The 15123-nt window shown below is 36.4% G+C and overlaps 1 protein-coding gene across 4 annotated transcripts in view; it reads left to right on the top strand.

Moving 5' to 3' along the window:
* The window catches only part of Sec24b (SEC24 homolog B, COPII coat complex component), a 94321-nt gene that overhangs the window by 13883 nt on the left and 65315 nt on the right, over positions 1 to 15123 (top strand). For all 4 annotated transcript variants that reach the window (XM_046459027.2, XM_046459029.2, XM_046459025.2 and 1 more), the window contains exon 2: positions 7068 to 7838. In XM_046459027.2, coding sequence (XP_046314983.1) covers positions 7068 to 7838 — 771 coding nt within the window. The remainder of the gene's footprint in view (positions 1 to 7067; positions 7839 to 15123) is intronic.

The following is a 15123-nucleotide window of genomic DNA, read 5'->3' as shown; positions in this document are numbered from 1 at the left end:
CAATTTATGCCACAAGTCTAGCATGTTACCCATCATGTATTTTTTTTTTAATATTTATTTTTTAGTTGTAGTTGGACACAATATCTTTAAATTATTTATTTATTTTTATGTGGTGCTGGGAGTCAAATCCAGGGCCCCACCCTTGCTAGGTGAAGGCTCTACTGCTGAGCCACAACTTCAACCCCCCCATCATGTTTTTTTATATAATTTGTACAAAGGTTAACACATTGTGGAAGGCAAATGACATCTTAGCACTATTAGAAAAATAGTCTTTACCTGTGGATTCTTTTTGAAGTGATTTTTCCTTTCTCGATGTTATATTCTTGCTTCTTTTGTCAAAAATCATATGGCAGGCCAGGTATGGTGGCACACAGTCTGTTCCCAGCAACCTAGGAAGCTTAAGACAAGAGGATTGCAAGTTTGTAGCCTCACCAATTTAACAAGAGCCTGCCTCAAAATAAGAAATATAAAGAACCGGGGATGTTGCCCAGTAGTAGAGTGCCCCATAGTCTCCCCCCATTAAAAAAAAAATCAGTTGGCAGTAAATAAGTGGATTCTTTATTGTGTTCCATTGTTCTAAGTGTCTGTTTTATTGTTAATACCTTACTGTTTTGGTTACTATAGCTTTGTAGTATGTTTTGAAGTCAGGTATTGTAATGCCTCCAGCTTTGTTCTTTTTGCTCAGGATTGCTTTGCTATTTTGTGGTTCTACACAAATTTTGGGAATATTTTTACTAGTTCTGCAAAAAAGGTCATTGGTTTTTTGATAGGAATTAGACTTAATCCGTAAATCATTTTTGGTTGGACATTAATTTTTGCAATCCCTAAATGGGATCCTTCCATTTCTCTCTGTGTGTGTGTACGCACGCGTTTGTGTGTGTTCTTTTCAGATTCTTTAATTGTGTTTTGTAGAGATTATTTACTTCCTTAAATTAGTTCTTCAGTATTTTGATTTTTTGAAGTTATTGTGAATGGGATTGCTTTCTTCTTGATTTTTCTTAGTAATTTTATTATTCGCATATACAAAAGCTTCTAATGTTTGAGATGCCCTTTTTTCTTGCTTTATTGCTCTAAGATTTCCAATACAGTGCTGAATAAGAATGGTGAAAGTAGACATTCTTGTCTTGTTTGGAAACAATTTAGGCTTGAATATGTTTTTCTTTATTTGAACATATTTATAACTGTTTTGAAGCTTTTGTTTTACTGAATTCAACTTCTGGGATCTCTTCGATTCTGGGGTCTGCCTGCTTTTTTACTGGGCATTTTGTTGTGTCCTTTGTCTACACAGTTAAGCTGTCCACAGGGCACTTGACCCAACAATTGTAACTGATAAGTAGTTACTTTTAGAAAAGTAAAATAAGTTGACACAAAGATTTGCCTACAAATTTATTTTTTGTCACATAGTTTAACTTTAAAATTTTAAAACAACCCAAATCATCAGTAATAAATAATAGATTAATAATAATAAATCCATGTAACGGAATCCTATTCACATTAAAAATGATGATGGAAAGATATTCATGAACATTATAATGAAGGATTCATGTTAAATTATACCCACTTCTTCTTTACTGAATTGGGCATATATGTGCTAAAAGAAAATATTGAATGGTTATGCGTGAGAATGTTAAGAGCAGTTATCTCATGTAGTAAGATTGTGGATGAATTTTATTTGCTTACTTTCTGTATCTTTTTTTATTTTTTAAAAAATTTCAAAGACATTTTTTAGTTGTTGATGGACCTTTATTTTATTTGTTTGTATATGGTTCTGAGAATCAAACCCAGTGCCTCACACATGCTAGGCAAGCGTTCTTCTGAGCTACAACCCCAACCCTCTTTTTTTAATTTTTAAAAACAATATCTTTTTAATGTATTTATTTTTATGTGGTGCTGAAGATGGAACCAAGTGCCTCACCTCTGCCTGCAAGCACTGTGCCACTGAGCCACAACCCCAGCTCCTGTGTATCTTTTTTAATGATGAAAAAAATGTATATTTAGAATTAGTCAGCTGGACTCAGTTTAGAGGATCCCAACATCAAATTTTGGCAACATCAAAGCATAATATTCAGGAGCCAGTTAAACACATGCCTTCTTTTCCCATCAGGATTGACTAGGGTATTGACTTTTGCTGGCCAACATCAGTGCCATAGAGCTTCTGCACAGCCTGTTTGATCTGGAGCTTGTTGGCCTTGACATCCACAAGGAACACTAGTGTGTTTTTGTCTTCCATCTTCTACATGGCAGAATCAGTAGTCAAGGCGAGCTTAATGATGGCAGAGTGAACAAGCTTGTTTCTCCTGGGGGCACTCTTACAAGGGCATTTGGGCTGACTCCTGAGCCACAGTGTCTGGGGCCACCAGAATGTGGGTGATGTGTGGACTTTTTTATTTTTATTTTTAATTAATTAATTATTATTATTATTTTGGTTGTAGATGCCTTTGAACCCTGCCTTCTTGGCTTTCAAAGCTTTTGCTTTGCCTGGGATAGAAGGTTCCTTCTCTTTTGATGCCATCGTGGTGAAAAGTATGACTGTTAATAGCAATTTTTTCAGTAAGATTACAGACAGTTTTTGTCACTTTCTTTTAAAATAATGACCATCACATTTGCAATAAGTAAAATATATCTAAAGTTATTTTTCAAAAACTCAACTACATATATTGCTAATTTATTTTCTCTTCCATATCCATTGTCTCTGTCCATTTTTGCTATATTGAAATAACTCTTTGTGTATGTGTTTGTGTGGTGCTGGGGATCGAACTCAGGGCCTTATGCATGCCAGGCAAACACCCTACACTGAGCTACACCCCTAACCTCACCAGTAGTCTTTTAATATGTACCACAAAATCATTTTCAATAGAAAGAAAGATCAGTTTCAGTAATTATTACAAAAGACAGTATTGCCTTTAAAAAAGTTTAACATAATATGTATGTAAATGTGTACAGTGCACTATGTTGTTATACTCTTAGAAAAACTTGTTGTTATACTCTTAGTTCCTTCCTTCCTAGAAAACAATATTTGGAGGCCTTAGGTAAGCTATGAAAAACAGTTGAAACAGGTACTCTAGAAAAGAATGGAGAGAAAAAAACCAAAGACTGAATTTTTTTTTTACGTATATAAGGAGAGGCAAAAACAACAGAATCATAGACAGGTGTTGTAAAACTGCACTTTTCAATATGGTAGCCTCTAGCCACATTTTAAATTTGGGTAATCTGAATTGAGAAATGCTTTAAGTGTAAAATATACACAATGGGGTTTGAGGAAAAATAAAAAATGAGATATCTTACTAAGTTTTAAATACTGAATGCATGTTAATGTGATATATTTATCTTTTGATTAATTTTAATTACAGTTGCTCCTCCACAAACAGTGGGTTTACATTCCAATAAACATGTCTTGAGTTGAAAATACCATTAGTAGAAAATACATTTAATACATCTTACCTGCAAATATCATAGCTTAGCCTAGTTTACCTTAAGTATGTTGAGAACAGTTATATTAGCCTGTAGTTAGATAAAATGATCTAACACAAAACTATAAAACATAAAAAGTGTCATAACATAAGTAATAATAAAGTGTTGAATATTTCATTGTAATTTATTGAATATCAGTATCCAAAGAATGTTGGCCTCATAGTATAATGTGGAGGATTATGTAGTTGACCAGAGCTGTGGTTCCCTGCTGCTGTTCTGCATGGTGAGAGTATCCTACAGTTTGTTACCAGCCCAAGATCAAAATCTGAAGTTCAGTGTCTACTGAATGTATGTGCTTTTGCTCCATGGTCAAGTCAAAAAATCCTAAATAGGGGCCATCAGTTTTCAGATACTTTTTCATACCTTTGGAACATTTAAATTGTGATATTGAGTAAGAAATGGTAAACCTCTACATATGATTAAATATTCCTGCCCCCAAATCCCCCAGAGTAAATTTTTTTCTTGAATGGACTGGGAAGTAAAAAGGCTTCCTCTGGTGGGTAATTCACTGATGTTAAATTTTAGCAGATATAACATTTCCACTATTTTTAGAAGAATGACATTTGAATAGTTTGGACATGATGATCATTTCTCTATTTTCAGTTCATTTAGCATGGATGAGGCAAATCAATAATTAAGTGGTAGATATTTAAGTAGATTTTGACTTGGATCTTCTCTTCATTACATTCTCTTCAGAACATTCTACCAGACTGATTTCTGAGACTATAGTGCTAATAGCGTAGTTTACTGAGGTTAAAGTGAAATGAAGAAAATCTATCTTATATATGTAAGTAGGGGGAGGAGGAGAACATTGCTCATTAGTTATTCCCAATAACTATTCCTTTTAAATAAATAAGTTATTTCAGGTAAACTGTGATTATATAAAATAACCTGTAAGAAAAGTAAATTTTAAACCTAGTAAAATGTTATCTGAATTTTGGGTCTTAGTATTCTTTTTGAAATTATACAGTTGTGGATATTAGTTATCCTTTAATGCCTGATTATAAATTATCTTTGTGTTGGCTGTAGAATATGTATTACATGGCCCCAAATGAAGATTCTGCCACATTATTTAGTAGAAATTGAATACAACCAGGAAATGTAAGCTTTATTCTCATTTCTTTTATTTTACTTTTTAATTTTTTTAAATATTTATTTTTTAGTTTTAGGTGGGCACACTATCTTTATTTTATTTTTATGTGATGCTGAGAATCGAACCTAGTGCTTCATGCATGCTAGGCAAGCGAGCTACCACTTGAGCCACATCCCCAGCCCCCTTCTCATCTCTTTTATACATATGTTTTTATACATTATTATGACAAGGAGCACAGCAGTACTTCCTTTGTTTACTTGTGTCAGGGAATTTTAAACAGTTTATGAATTTTGTTCTTGTTACTGTTTCTTATGGCACAGATACCTATTTCCTTCCCCAGGAGATTGAAATTAGATCCTAAGATAATTAAGGCATGCCCCAAACACAAAGAAAAGTGGTTGGACCAAGACTAGAATTCCATTGTTGGGATAATTGTCCATTTGCTTGGCTAAAGAAAGCAAGCTGGATTTAATTGTAGTGAGGGGCAGCAGGTTGTTAGTTAAGAACATGGATTTGAGCTGGTTTTCTTGATTCACATCTGTTACTTCCTAATCATGAAACTTTGTTAAACAGATTACTTCTGAGCCTCACTTAACTTAAAAAGTGGATATGGTAACACTATTTACTTCAGAGAATGGAAGGAGTTTATGTAAAGCATTTAGAATAGTGAGTGGCTTATAATATAATCTGTTTAATGAAGGAGGTTTACAAGCATTACAGGAAAACATGCATGTATAGTTTTATAATCTTGGAATGTGGAAGGCCTATTAAGTATAATTCAAAGATATATCAAACATAAAGAATGATTTTATTACATAATAATCATGAAAGTATATCAAAAGATACTGTGAACAAAGTTACAAGATAAACAGTACTCTGAGAGAAAATACTTACAACATATAAAGTAGGGCTAATTTTCATTAAGGAAAGTATGCCCTGTAGAAAAAGGGCAAATACAGAGAAAGACTCAGCATCACTCATAGTTAATTAATGCAAGCTAAAATGTCATATTGGCAAAGATTTAAATATATTTACATTGGAAAGGTGAGGCATTCTTAAGCATCATTGATGGAAGGTATAAATTGGTAGACATTTTAAGAGAGATTTTTAAACATGGCTTTTTTTTTTTTAAGTTGTTGATGGACCTTTATTTGTTTATATGCAGTGCTGAGAATTGAACCCAATGCCTCACACATGCCAGGCAAGTGAGCTACTGCTGAGCCAGAGCCACAAGCCCATCCCAATGTGGCCAATTTTTAAAGCATAAAAACTTCAAATTTCCAGTTTCACTTATTAGATAACTTATCCTGCATATTGATCCCAGATGTTAATCCACCCTCTGAAATAAATATTTATCAGTGAGGATTTAGTAAGTGTCATATTTATTCAATGAAATATTACATAGGCTTTAAAAAATAATGCAGATTTACATATACTAACAGAAGGATAGTCAAAATATATTAAGTGAAAAATGCAAGTTGTGAACTATTATGATTTTATGCAGTTTTAAAAAAATAAATGTCACATATGCTTACATATGCATACATACATGGGTATGCAAAGAATACAAAAAAAAAAATTTACCAGATTGTATCTTGGAGGTACAATATCAGCTACCAAAGAGAGGAAGGGATTTTTACTTTATAGTCTTCATTATTTGTATTTTTTTTTTTTAAAGCAACAGATGTAATTGTTACTTTTTTTTCTTTTGGGGTCCTGGGATTGAACCCAGGGCTTGTGTATATTAAGCTTGTGTTCTATTGAGCTATACCCCTAGCTTGTTATTTTATAAATAAGAAAAACAAGACTGATACAAAGAGGTTTGAACTCCTTTCATACTGGGTATTAGTTATCTATGGCTGCATTATAAAATCCCCTGAAACTTAGCAATTTAAAACAACAAATGTTTACATCACAGTCTCTGAGGGACATTAAATTGGGGGTGGTCTAACTTGGTTTTCTGGATTAGGGTCTCTCTTGAGATTGTAGTCAAGTTGTTAGTTGGGCTTTCATTATTTCAAGACTCTCTGAGTTTGAATGATGTACTTGCAAACTCACTCGAGGCTGTTGGCAGGCCTCAGTTTCTCTTTGGCTGTTGGTCACACAGTTCTGTTCCTCACTGCATCGCTTCTCCATAGGACTGTTCACAGCTTGACAGCTTGCTTCTTTAAGACTAATCTAAGAGAAGGAACATCAGAAGTCAAGACTGGGCTAATCTGGGAAATGATATCTCCATCTGTGCCTCATTGACCACACAGACCATTCCTTATACATTATGAGGGAGGACCGTGCAAGATCTGAATAGTAGGAGCAATATGATCATTAGGGTTCTTCCCAAAGGCTAGCTACCACAGTGGGTTTGTGACAGTATATATCTTTTGTGATAAATTGGGATTATGGAGAAGAAAATTAACTGGGTCAACATTTAGATGGAACTGTTTTAAGAATTTAGGTATTTCTTTACACATTCCCATAAATATTTACTTTTCATTTTCTTTTTCAGGTCCAGCACATAGTCAAATGCAGGTTCCATCTGGGTATGGATTACATCATCCAAACTATATTGCCCCCTCAGGACATTTCCCTCAAGGACCTGGAAAAATGACCTCATTGCCATTGGAGAGCCAGCGTGATGATTACTACTCTGGTCTCTATACAGTACCAACACAAAATGTGGTGACTCCTTGCACATCAAACCAATCAGGAGCACAGCAGATGTATGGCAGGGGTCCTCCTGCCCCTCACGTTGTGGGATCCACTCCAGGATCTTTCCAAGGTGCTGCATCATCAGCATCCCATTTGTATACGAGTGCCTCCCAGCCATATTCCTCTTTTGTGAATCACTACAATAGTCCAGCCATGTACTCTGTCAACTCTTCTGTTGCTTCTCAGGGATTTCCCTCTACTTGTGGTCATTACGCTATGTCAACTATTTCTAATGCTGTGTATCCTAGTATTTCATATCCTTCTCTGCCTGCTGGTGATCCATATGGGCAAATGTTTACCTCACAAAATGCTCCGACTGTCAGGCCAGTTAAAGATAATTCATTTCCTGGCCAAAATACAGTTATTAGCTACCCATCGCCACTTCCACCTCCACTGTCACAGCAGCAGCAGCAGCAGCAGCAACAGCAACAGCAACAGCAGCAGCAAAGTCTTTCAGGATATAATACCCTATCATGGTCAGCTCCGGGCCTTCCATCAACCCCAGACAGTCTCATCCGAAACCACACGGGGTCCCTGGCTCCAGCCAACAACAACCTGACAAATACTGGTAGGTTGAATGAACAGTTCACCAAAACAATGTTGAAAATCAGTGCTTTTTCTATCAGGTTATTTATGGGAAGGATAAAGATATACTGCTTGGTAGAAATTTTGGCAGTAAACTCACCATTACAGTGCATTTGCTTTATTTTTCTGTGGTATTTTACTGCATCTCCCTGAACCTTTCTGCCTTACCATTTACAATTAGTCACCCAGCTGTCTTCCTTGTATAGCCTGGTTCCTTCCTCAGGCAGTATTTGCTGATGTGTTATTTGCCTCTGTAATAGTTGTCTTTAATGTGAACCGGGTATGGGGTAAACTGGAAGGGTATATTTTGAGGATGTCTTGCTGGCCACTACTTTCTCTTTTCTATGTTCGAGTGGGGCAAGCATGTTCCCATCTACAGTCCCACTGACATAGAAAAGATGATGCCTGTGACATTACACTGGCTTCCCTAAGTTAACCTCTGTGAGGGACTTTCAAGGAAGATACGTGTTAACACATAAAAGTTGTTTGCTCATTCTCAAATGGGTAAATTTGGATGAAGAATGAGGGAGAAATGAGATGCCTGAAGAGGACCCTGTTAGTTCGCCTCTCTGACCTTCCTAAATCAAGATATAGTTAAATGTATTGGTTTTAAAATCACATATCCTAGATGTATGGTTTTTAAATTGGTGTTTTCATAGGTTGTTCTCACTTTAATTCAACGCATGAACTTATAATTTAACAAAGTGTTCTTGAATCATATGAAAATGCATGCAAAGAACAATAGTTCATAAAACTGTGGTAGTTTTCTGATTTTTTTAGGTTGTTTATCAGTGTTCAGATAGCCATATGGCAAAGGTGTTATGGAAAGGTGTTCTTCCCGGGACAATTAGATTATTATTATTTTTTTAAGTATTTATTTATTTATTTTTAGTTGTAGTTGGACACAGTACCCCTATTTCGTTTGTTTTTATGTGGTGCTGAGGACTGAACCCAGTGCCTCACACATGCAAGGCAGGCACTCTACCACTGAGCTACAGCCCCAGCCCCAACAATTAGATTATTTAAATTTAGGACTTTAATATCATATCTGAACTGTACATTTGAGTTAAGCAAATATCAAAAATATGGTGATGGATACATTATTGCCCCCCCAGACAGTTGATATCGTAATATTGAAGACATGGAATAAAAGAGATATTAAATGTTATTTCATTTGCTTCGCCCCGCCCAGTGATACTAGGTACTGATCCAGGGCCTTTTACCTGTTTAGCAAGTACCCTACCACTGACCTAACCCTGAGCTCCTTTATTTTTATTTTTTATTTTATTTGGTACTGGGAATTAAACCCAGGAGCATTTAGCCACTCAGTCACATCCTACCCCTTTTAGTATTTTATTTAGAGACAGGGTCTCACTAAGTTGCTCAGGCTGGCTTTGAACTCACGATCCTCCTGCCTCAGTCTCTTGAGCCTCTGGGATTTTAGGTGTGTACCACTGTGCCCAGCCTCAGCTCTTTTTTTTTTTTTTTTTTTAATATTTTGGAGGGGAAAGTGAACTCTCTATTATTTATTTATTTATTTTTTATATGGTGTTGAGGATTGAACTCAATGCCTCACATGTTCAAGGCAAGTGCTCTACCACTGAGCTACAGCCCCAGCCCCTCCTTTTTAATTTTTAATTTGTTTTAATTAATTATACATAACAGTAGAATTAATTTTGATACATTGCACACAAATGGAGCACAATTTCTCATACCTGTGGCTGCACATGGTACAGAGTCACACTAGTAGTGTAGTCATACACATATATAGGCTCAGATCCTTTTTTTGGGTACTGGGGATTGAACTCAGGGACACTCTACCACTGAGGCCTATTTTATATTTTATTTAGAGGTAAGGTCTCAGTTGCGTAAAGCCTTGCTGAGGCTGGCTTTGAACTCACGATCCTCCTGCCTCAGCCTCCTGAGCTGCTGGGATTATAGGCGTGTGCCACCGTGTCTGGCTCAGCTCTTTTTTTTTTTTTTTTTTTAATTTTTTATTGTGGGTTGTTCAAAACATTACAAATTTCTTGACATATCATATTCCACACTTTGATTCAAGTGGGTTATGAACTCCCACCTTCACCCCATACACAGATTGCAGATTCACATCAGTTACACATCCATTGAATTACAAATTGTCATACTAGTGTCTGTTGTGCTCCGCTGCCTTTCCCATCATCCACCCTCCCCCCTCCCCACCTCTCCCCTCCCCTCCCCTCCTCTCTCTCTACCCCCTCCACTGTATAACCCTGAGGGTCTCCTTCCATTACCGTGCAATTTCCCTTCTCTCTCCCTTTCCCTCCCACCTCTCATCCCTGTTAAATGTTAATCTTCTTCTCCTGTTCTTCGTCCCTACTCTGTTCTTAGTTACTCTCCTTATATCAAAGAAGACAATTGGCATTTGTTTCTTAGGGATTGGCTAGCTTCACTTAGCATAATCTGCTCTAATGCCATCCATTTCCCTGTAAATTCTATGATTTTGTCATTTTTTAATGCAGAGTAATACTCCATTGTGTATAAATGCCACATTTTTTTTATCCATTCGTCTATTGAAGGGCATCTAGGTTGGTTCCACAGTCTTGCTATTGTGAACTGTGCTGCTATGAACATCGATGTAGCAGTGTCCCTGTAGCATGCTCTTTTTAGGTCTTTAGGGAATAGACCAAGAAGGGGAATAGCTGGGTCAAATGGTGGCTCCATTCCCAGCTTTCCAAGAAATCTCCATACTGCTTTCCAAATTGGCTGCACCAATCTGCAGTCCCACCAGCAATGTACAAGTGTACCCTTTTCCCCACATCCTCGCCAGCACTTGTTGTTGTTTGACTTCCTAATGGCTGCCAATCTTACTGGAGTGAGATGGTATCTTAGGGTGGTTTTGATTTGCATTTCTCTGACAGCTAGAGATGTTGAGCATTTTTTCATGTACTTGTTGATTGACTGTATGTCCTCCTCTGAGAAGTGTCTGTTCAGGTCCTTGGCCCATTTGTTGATTGGGTTGTTTGTTCTCTTATTGTCTAATTTTTTGAGTTCTTTGTATACTCTGGATATTAGGGCTCTATCTGAAGTGTGAGGAGTAAAGATTTGTTCCCAGGATGTAGGCTCCCTATTTACCTCTCTTATTGTTTCTTTTGCTGAGAAAAAACTTTTTATTTGAGTAAGTCCCATTTGTTGATTCTAGTTATTAACTTTTGTGCTATGGGTGTCCTATTGAGGAATTTGGAGCCCGACCCCACCGAATGTAGATGGTAGCCAACTTTTTCTTCTATCAGACGGCGCGTCTCTGATTTGATATCAAGCTCCTTGATCCATTTTGAATTCACTTTTGTGCATGGCGAGAGAAAGGGATTCAGTTTCATTTTGTTGCATATGGATTTCCAGTTTTCCCAGCACCATTTGTTGAAGATGCTATCCTTCCTCCATTGCATGCTTTTAGCCCCTTTATCAAATATAAGATAGTTGTAGTTTTGTGGATTGGTTTCTGTGTCCTCTATTCTGTACCATTGGTCCACCCGCCTGTTTTGGTACCAGTACCATGCTGTTTTTGTTACTATTGCTCTGTAGTATAGTTTGAAGTCTGGTTTCGCTATACCGCCTGATTCACACTTCTTGCTTAGCATTGTTTTTGCTATTCTGGGTCTTTTATTTTTCCATATGAATTTCATGATTGCTTTCTCTATTTCTACAAGAAATGCCGTTGGGATTTTGATTGGCATTGCATTAAACCTATAGAGAACTTTTGGTAATATCGCCATTTTGATGATGTTAGTTCTGCCTATCCATGAACAGGGTATATTTTTCCATCTTCTAAGATCTTCTTCTATTTCTCTCTTTAGGGTTCTGTAGTTTTCATTGTATAAGTCTTTCACCTCTTTTGTTAGGTTGATTCCCAAGTATTTTATTTTTTTTGAAGATATTGTGAATGGAGTGGTTGTCCTCATTTCCATTTCAGAGGATTTGTCGCTGATATACACGAAAGCCTTTGATTTATGCGTGTTGATTTTAAATCCTGCCACTTTGCTGAATTCATTTATTAGCTCTAATAGTTTCTTTGTAGAGCCTTTTGGGTCTGCTAGATACAGAATCATATCATCTGCAAATAGTGATAATTTAATTTCTTCTTTTCCTATTTTTATGCCTTTAATTTCTTTCGTGTGTCTAATTGCTCTGGCCAGTGTTTCGAGAACTATGTTGAAGAGAAGTGGAGAGAGAGGGCATCCCTGTCTTGTTCCAGATTTTAGAGGGAATGCCTTCAGTTTTTCTCCATTCAGAATGATGCTAGCCTGAGGCTTAGCATAGATTGCTTTTACAATATTGAGGTATGTTCCTGTTATCCCTAGTTTTTCTAGAGTTTTGAACATAAAGGGATGCTGTACTTTGTCGAATGCTTTTTCCGCATCTATCGAGATGATCATATGGTTCTTATTTTTAAGTCTATTGATGTGGTGAATAACATTTATTGATTTCCGTATATTGAACCAGCCTTGCATCCCAGGGATGAATCCTACTTGATCATGGTGCACAATTTTTTTGATATGTTTTTGTATCCGATTCGCCAGAATTTTATTGAGGATTTTTGCATCTAGGTTCATTAGAGATATTGGTCTGTAGTTTTCTTTCTATGAAGTGTCTTTGTCTGGTTTAGGTATCAGGGTGATGTTGGCCTCGTAGAATGAATTTGGAAGTTCTCCCTCCTTTTCTATTTCCTGAAGTAGCTTGAAAAGTATTGGTATTAGTTCTTCTTTAAAGGTTTTGTAAAATTCTGCTGTATACCCATCCGGACCTGGGCTTTTCTTAGTTGGTAGTCTTTTTATGGTTTCTTCTATCTCCTCAGTTGATATTGGTCTGTTTAGGTTTTCTATATCCTCCTGACTCAATCTGGGCAGATCATATGACTTAAGAAATTTATCTATGCCTTCACTATCTTCTAATTTATTGAAGTATAAGGATTCAAAATAGTTTTTGATTATCTTCTGTATTTCTGAAGTGTCTGTTGTGATATTGCCTTTTTCATCCCGTCTACTGGTAATTTGAGTTCTCTCTCTTCTTCTCTTCGCTAGCATCGCTAAGGGTCTGTCGATTTTGTTTATTTTTTCAAAGAACCAACTTTTAGTTTTGTCAATTTTTTCAATTGTTTCTTTTGTTTCGATTTCATTAATTTCAGCTCTGATTTTAATTATTTCTTGCCTTCTACTTCTTTTGCTGTTGTTTTGCTCTTCTTTTTCAAGGATTTTGAGATGAAGTATGAGATCATTTATTTGTTGGTTTTTTCTTTTTTTAAGGAATGAACTCCAAGCAATGAATTTTCCTCTTAGAACTGCTTTCAATGTGTCCCATAGATTCCGATATGTTGTGTCTGTGTTTTCATTTATCTCTAAGAATTTTTTAATTTCCTCCTTGATGTCTTCTATAACCCATTGATCATTCAGTAACCTATTGTTCATTCTCCAATTGATGTATGCTTTTTCCTTCCTTCTTTTATCGTTGATTTTCAGTTTCATTCCATTATGATCAGATAAGATGCATGGTATTATCTCTACTCCTTTATATTGTCTAAGAGTTGCCCTGTGACATAATATATGATCTATTTTTGAGAAGGATCCATGTGCTGCTGAGAAAAAAGTGTAACTGCTTGATGTTGGGTGGTATACTCTATATATGTCAATTAGGTCTAGGTTATTAATAGTGTTATTGAGTTTTATAGTTTCCTTATTCAACTTTTGTTTGGAAGATCTGTCCAGTGGCGAGAGAGGTGTGTTGAAGTCTCCCATGATTATGGTGTGGTGGTCTATTAGACTCTTGAACTTGAGAAGAGTTTGTTTGATGAACATAGCTGCACCATTGTTTGGGGCATAAATATTTATGATTGTTATGTCTTGTTGGTGTATGGTTCCCTTAAGCAGTATGTAGTGTCCCTCTTTATCTCTTTTGATTAACTTTGGCTTGAAATCTATTTTATTTGATATGAGTATGGACACGCCTGCTTGTTTCCGAAGTCCATATGAGTGATATGATTTTTCCCAACCTTTCACCTTCAGCCTATGTATGTCTTTTCCTATCAAATGCGTCTCCTGTAGGCAGCATATTGTTGGGTCTTGTTTTGTGATCCATTCTACTAGCCTGTGTCTCTTAATTGGTGAGTTTAAGCCATTAACATTTAGGGTTATTATTGAGATATGGGTTGTTCTTCCAGCCATATTTGTTTATTTCTGTTACTAAACATTGTTTGTTTTCCTCTTTGATTATTCCCCCCCCCTTTACTGTCCTACCTCCCACTGTTGGTTTTCATTGTTATTTTCCATTTCCTCTTCCTGTAATGCTTTGGCGAGGATGTTTTGAAGAGATGGTTTTCTGGCTGCGAATTCCTTAAACTTTTGTTTATCGTGGAAGGTTTTAATTTCATTCTCCATCCTGAAGCTTAATTTCGCTGGATACACAATTCTTGGTTGGAACCCATTTTCTTTCAGTGTTTGAAATATGTTATTCCAGGATCTTCTAGCTTTCAGAGTCTGTGTTGAAAGATCAGCTGTTATCCTGATTGGCTTACCCCTAAATGTAATCTGCTTCCTTTCTCTTGTAGCTTTTAAAATTCTCTCCTTATTCTGTATGTTGGGCATCTTCATTATAATGTGTCTAGGTGTGGATCTCTTATGATTTTGCACATTCGGCGTCCTGTAGGCTTCCAGGATTTGGGATTCTGTCTCATTCTTCAAGTCTGGGAAGTTTTCTTGTATTATTTCATTGAATAGACTGCTCATTCCTTTGGTTTGGAGCTCTGTACCTTCCTGTATCCCAATGACTCTTAAGTTTGGTCTCTTAATGTTATCCCATATTTCTTGGATGTTCTGCTCATGGTTTCTTAACAGTCTTGCTGAGCTGTCTATGTTCTTTTCCAGTTGAAATACTTTGTCTTCATTGTCTGATGTTCTATCTTCTAAGTGTTCTACTCTGCTGGTAGTATTCTCCATTGAGTTTTTAAGTTGGTTTATTGCTTCCTGCATTTCTAGGATTTCTGATTGCTTGTTTTTTATAACCTCTATCTCCCTGTATAGTTGATCCTTTGCTTCCTGGATTTGTTTGCGTAATTCGTTGTCGAAGTGATCTTTCATTGTCTGATTTTGCTGTTTAATGTCTTCCTTGATACTCCAGATCATCTGAAGCATGTATATCCTGAATTCTTTATCTGACATTCCATCTGCTGCAGCTGTTACCTCTTCTAAAGTTGCGTTGACCTGCATTGCTTGTGGTCCTTTGTTTCCTTGTCTTTTCAT

This window comes from Marmota monax, unplaced genomic scaffold (genome assembly GCF_021218885.2).
Source record: "Marmota monax isolate L192 unplaced genomic scaffold, Marmota_monax_Labrador192_F-V1.1 WCK01_AAM20220418_F8-fsc00002, whole genome shotgun sequence".
NCBI classification, from domain to species: Eukaryota; Metazoa; Chordata; class Mammalia; order Rodentia; family Sciuridae; genus Marmota; species Marmota monax.
The sequence above is the reverse complement of the archived record's forward strand: the minus strand, read 5'-3'. Positions and strand labels throughout refer to the sequence as shown.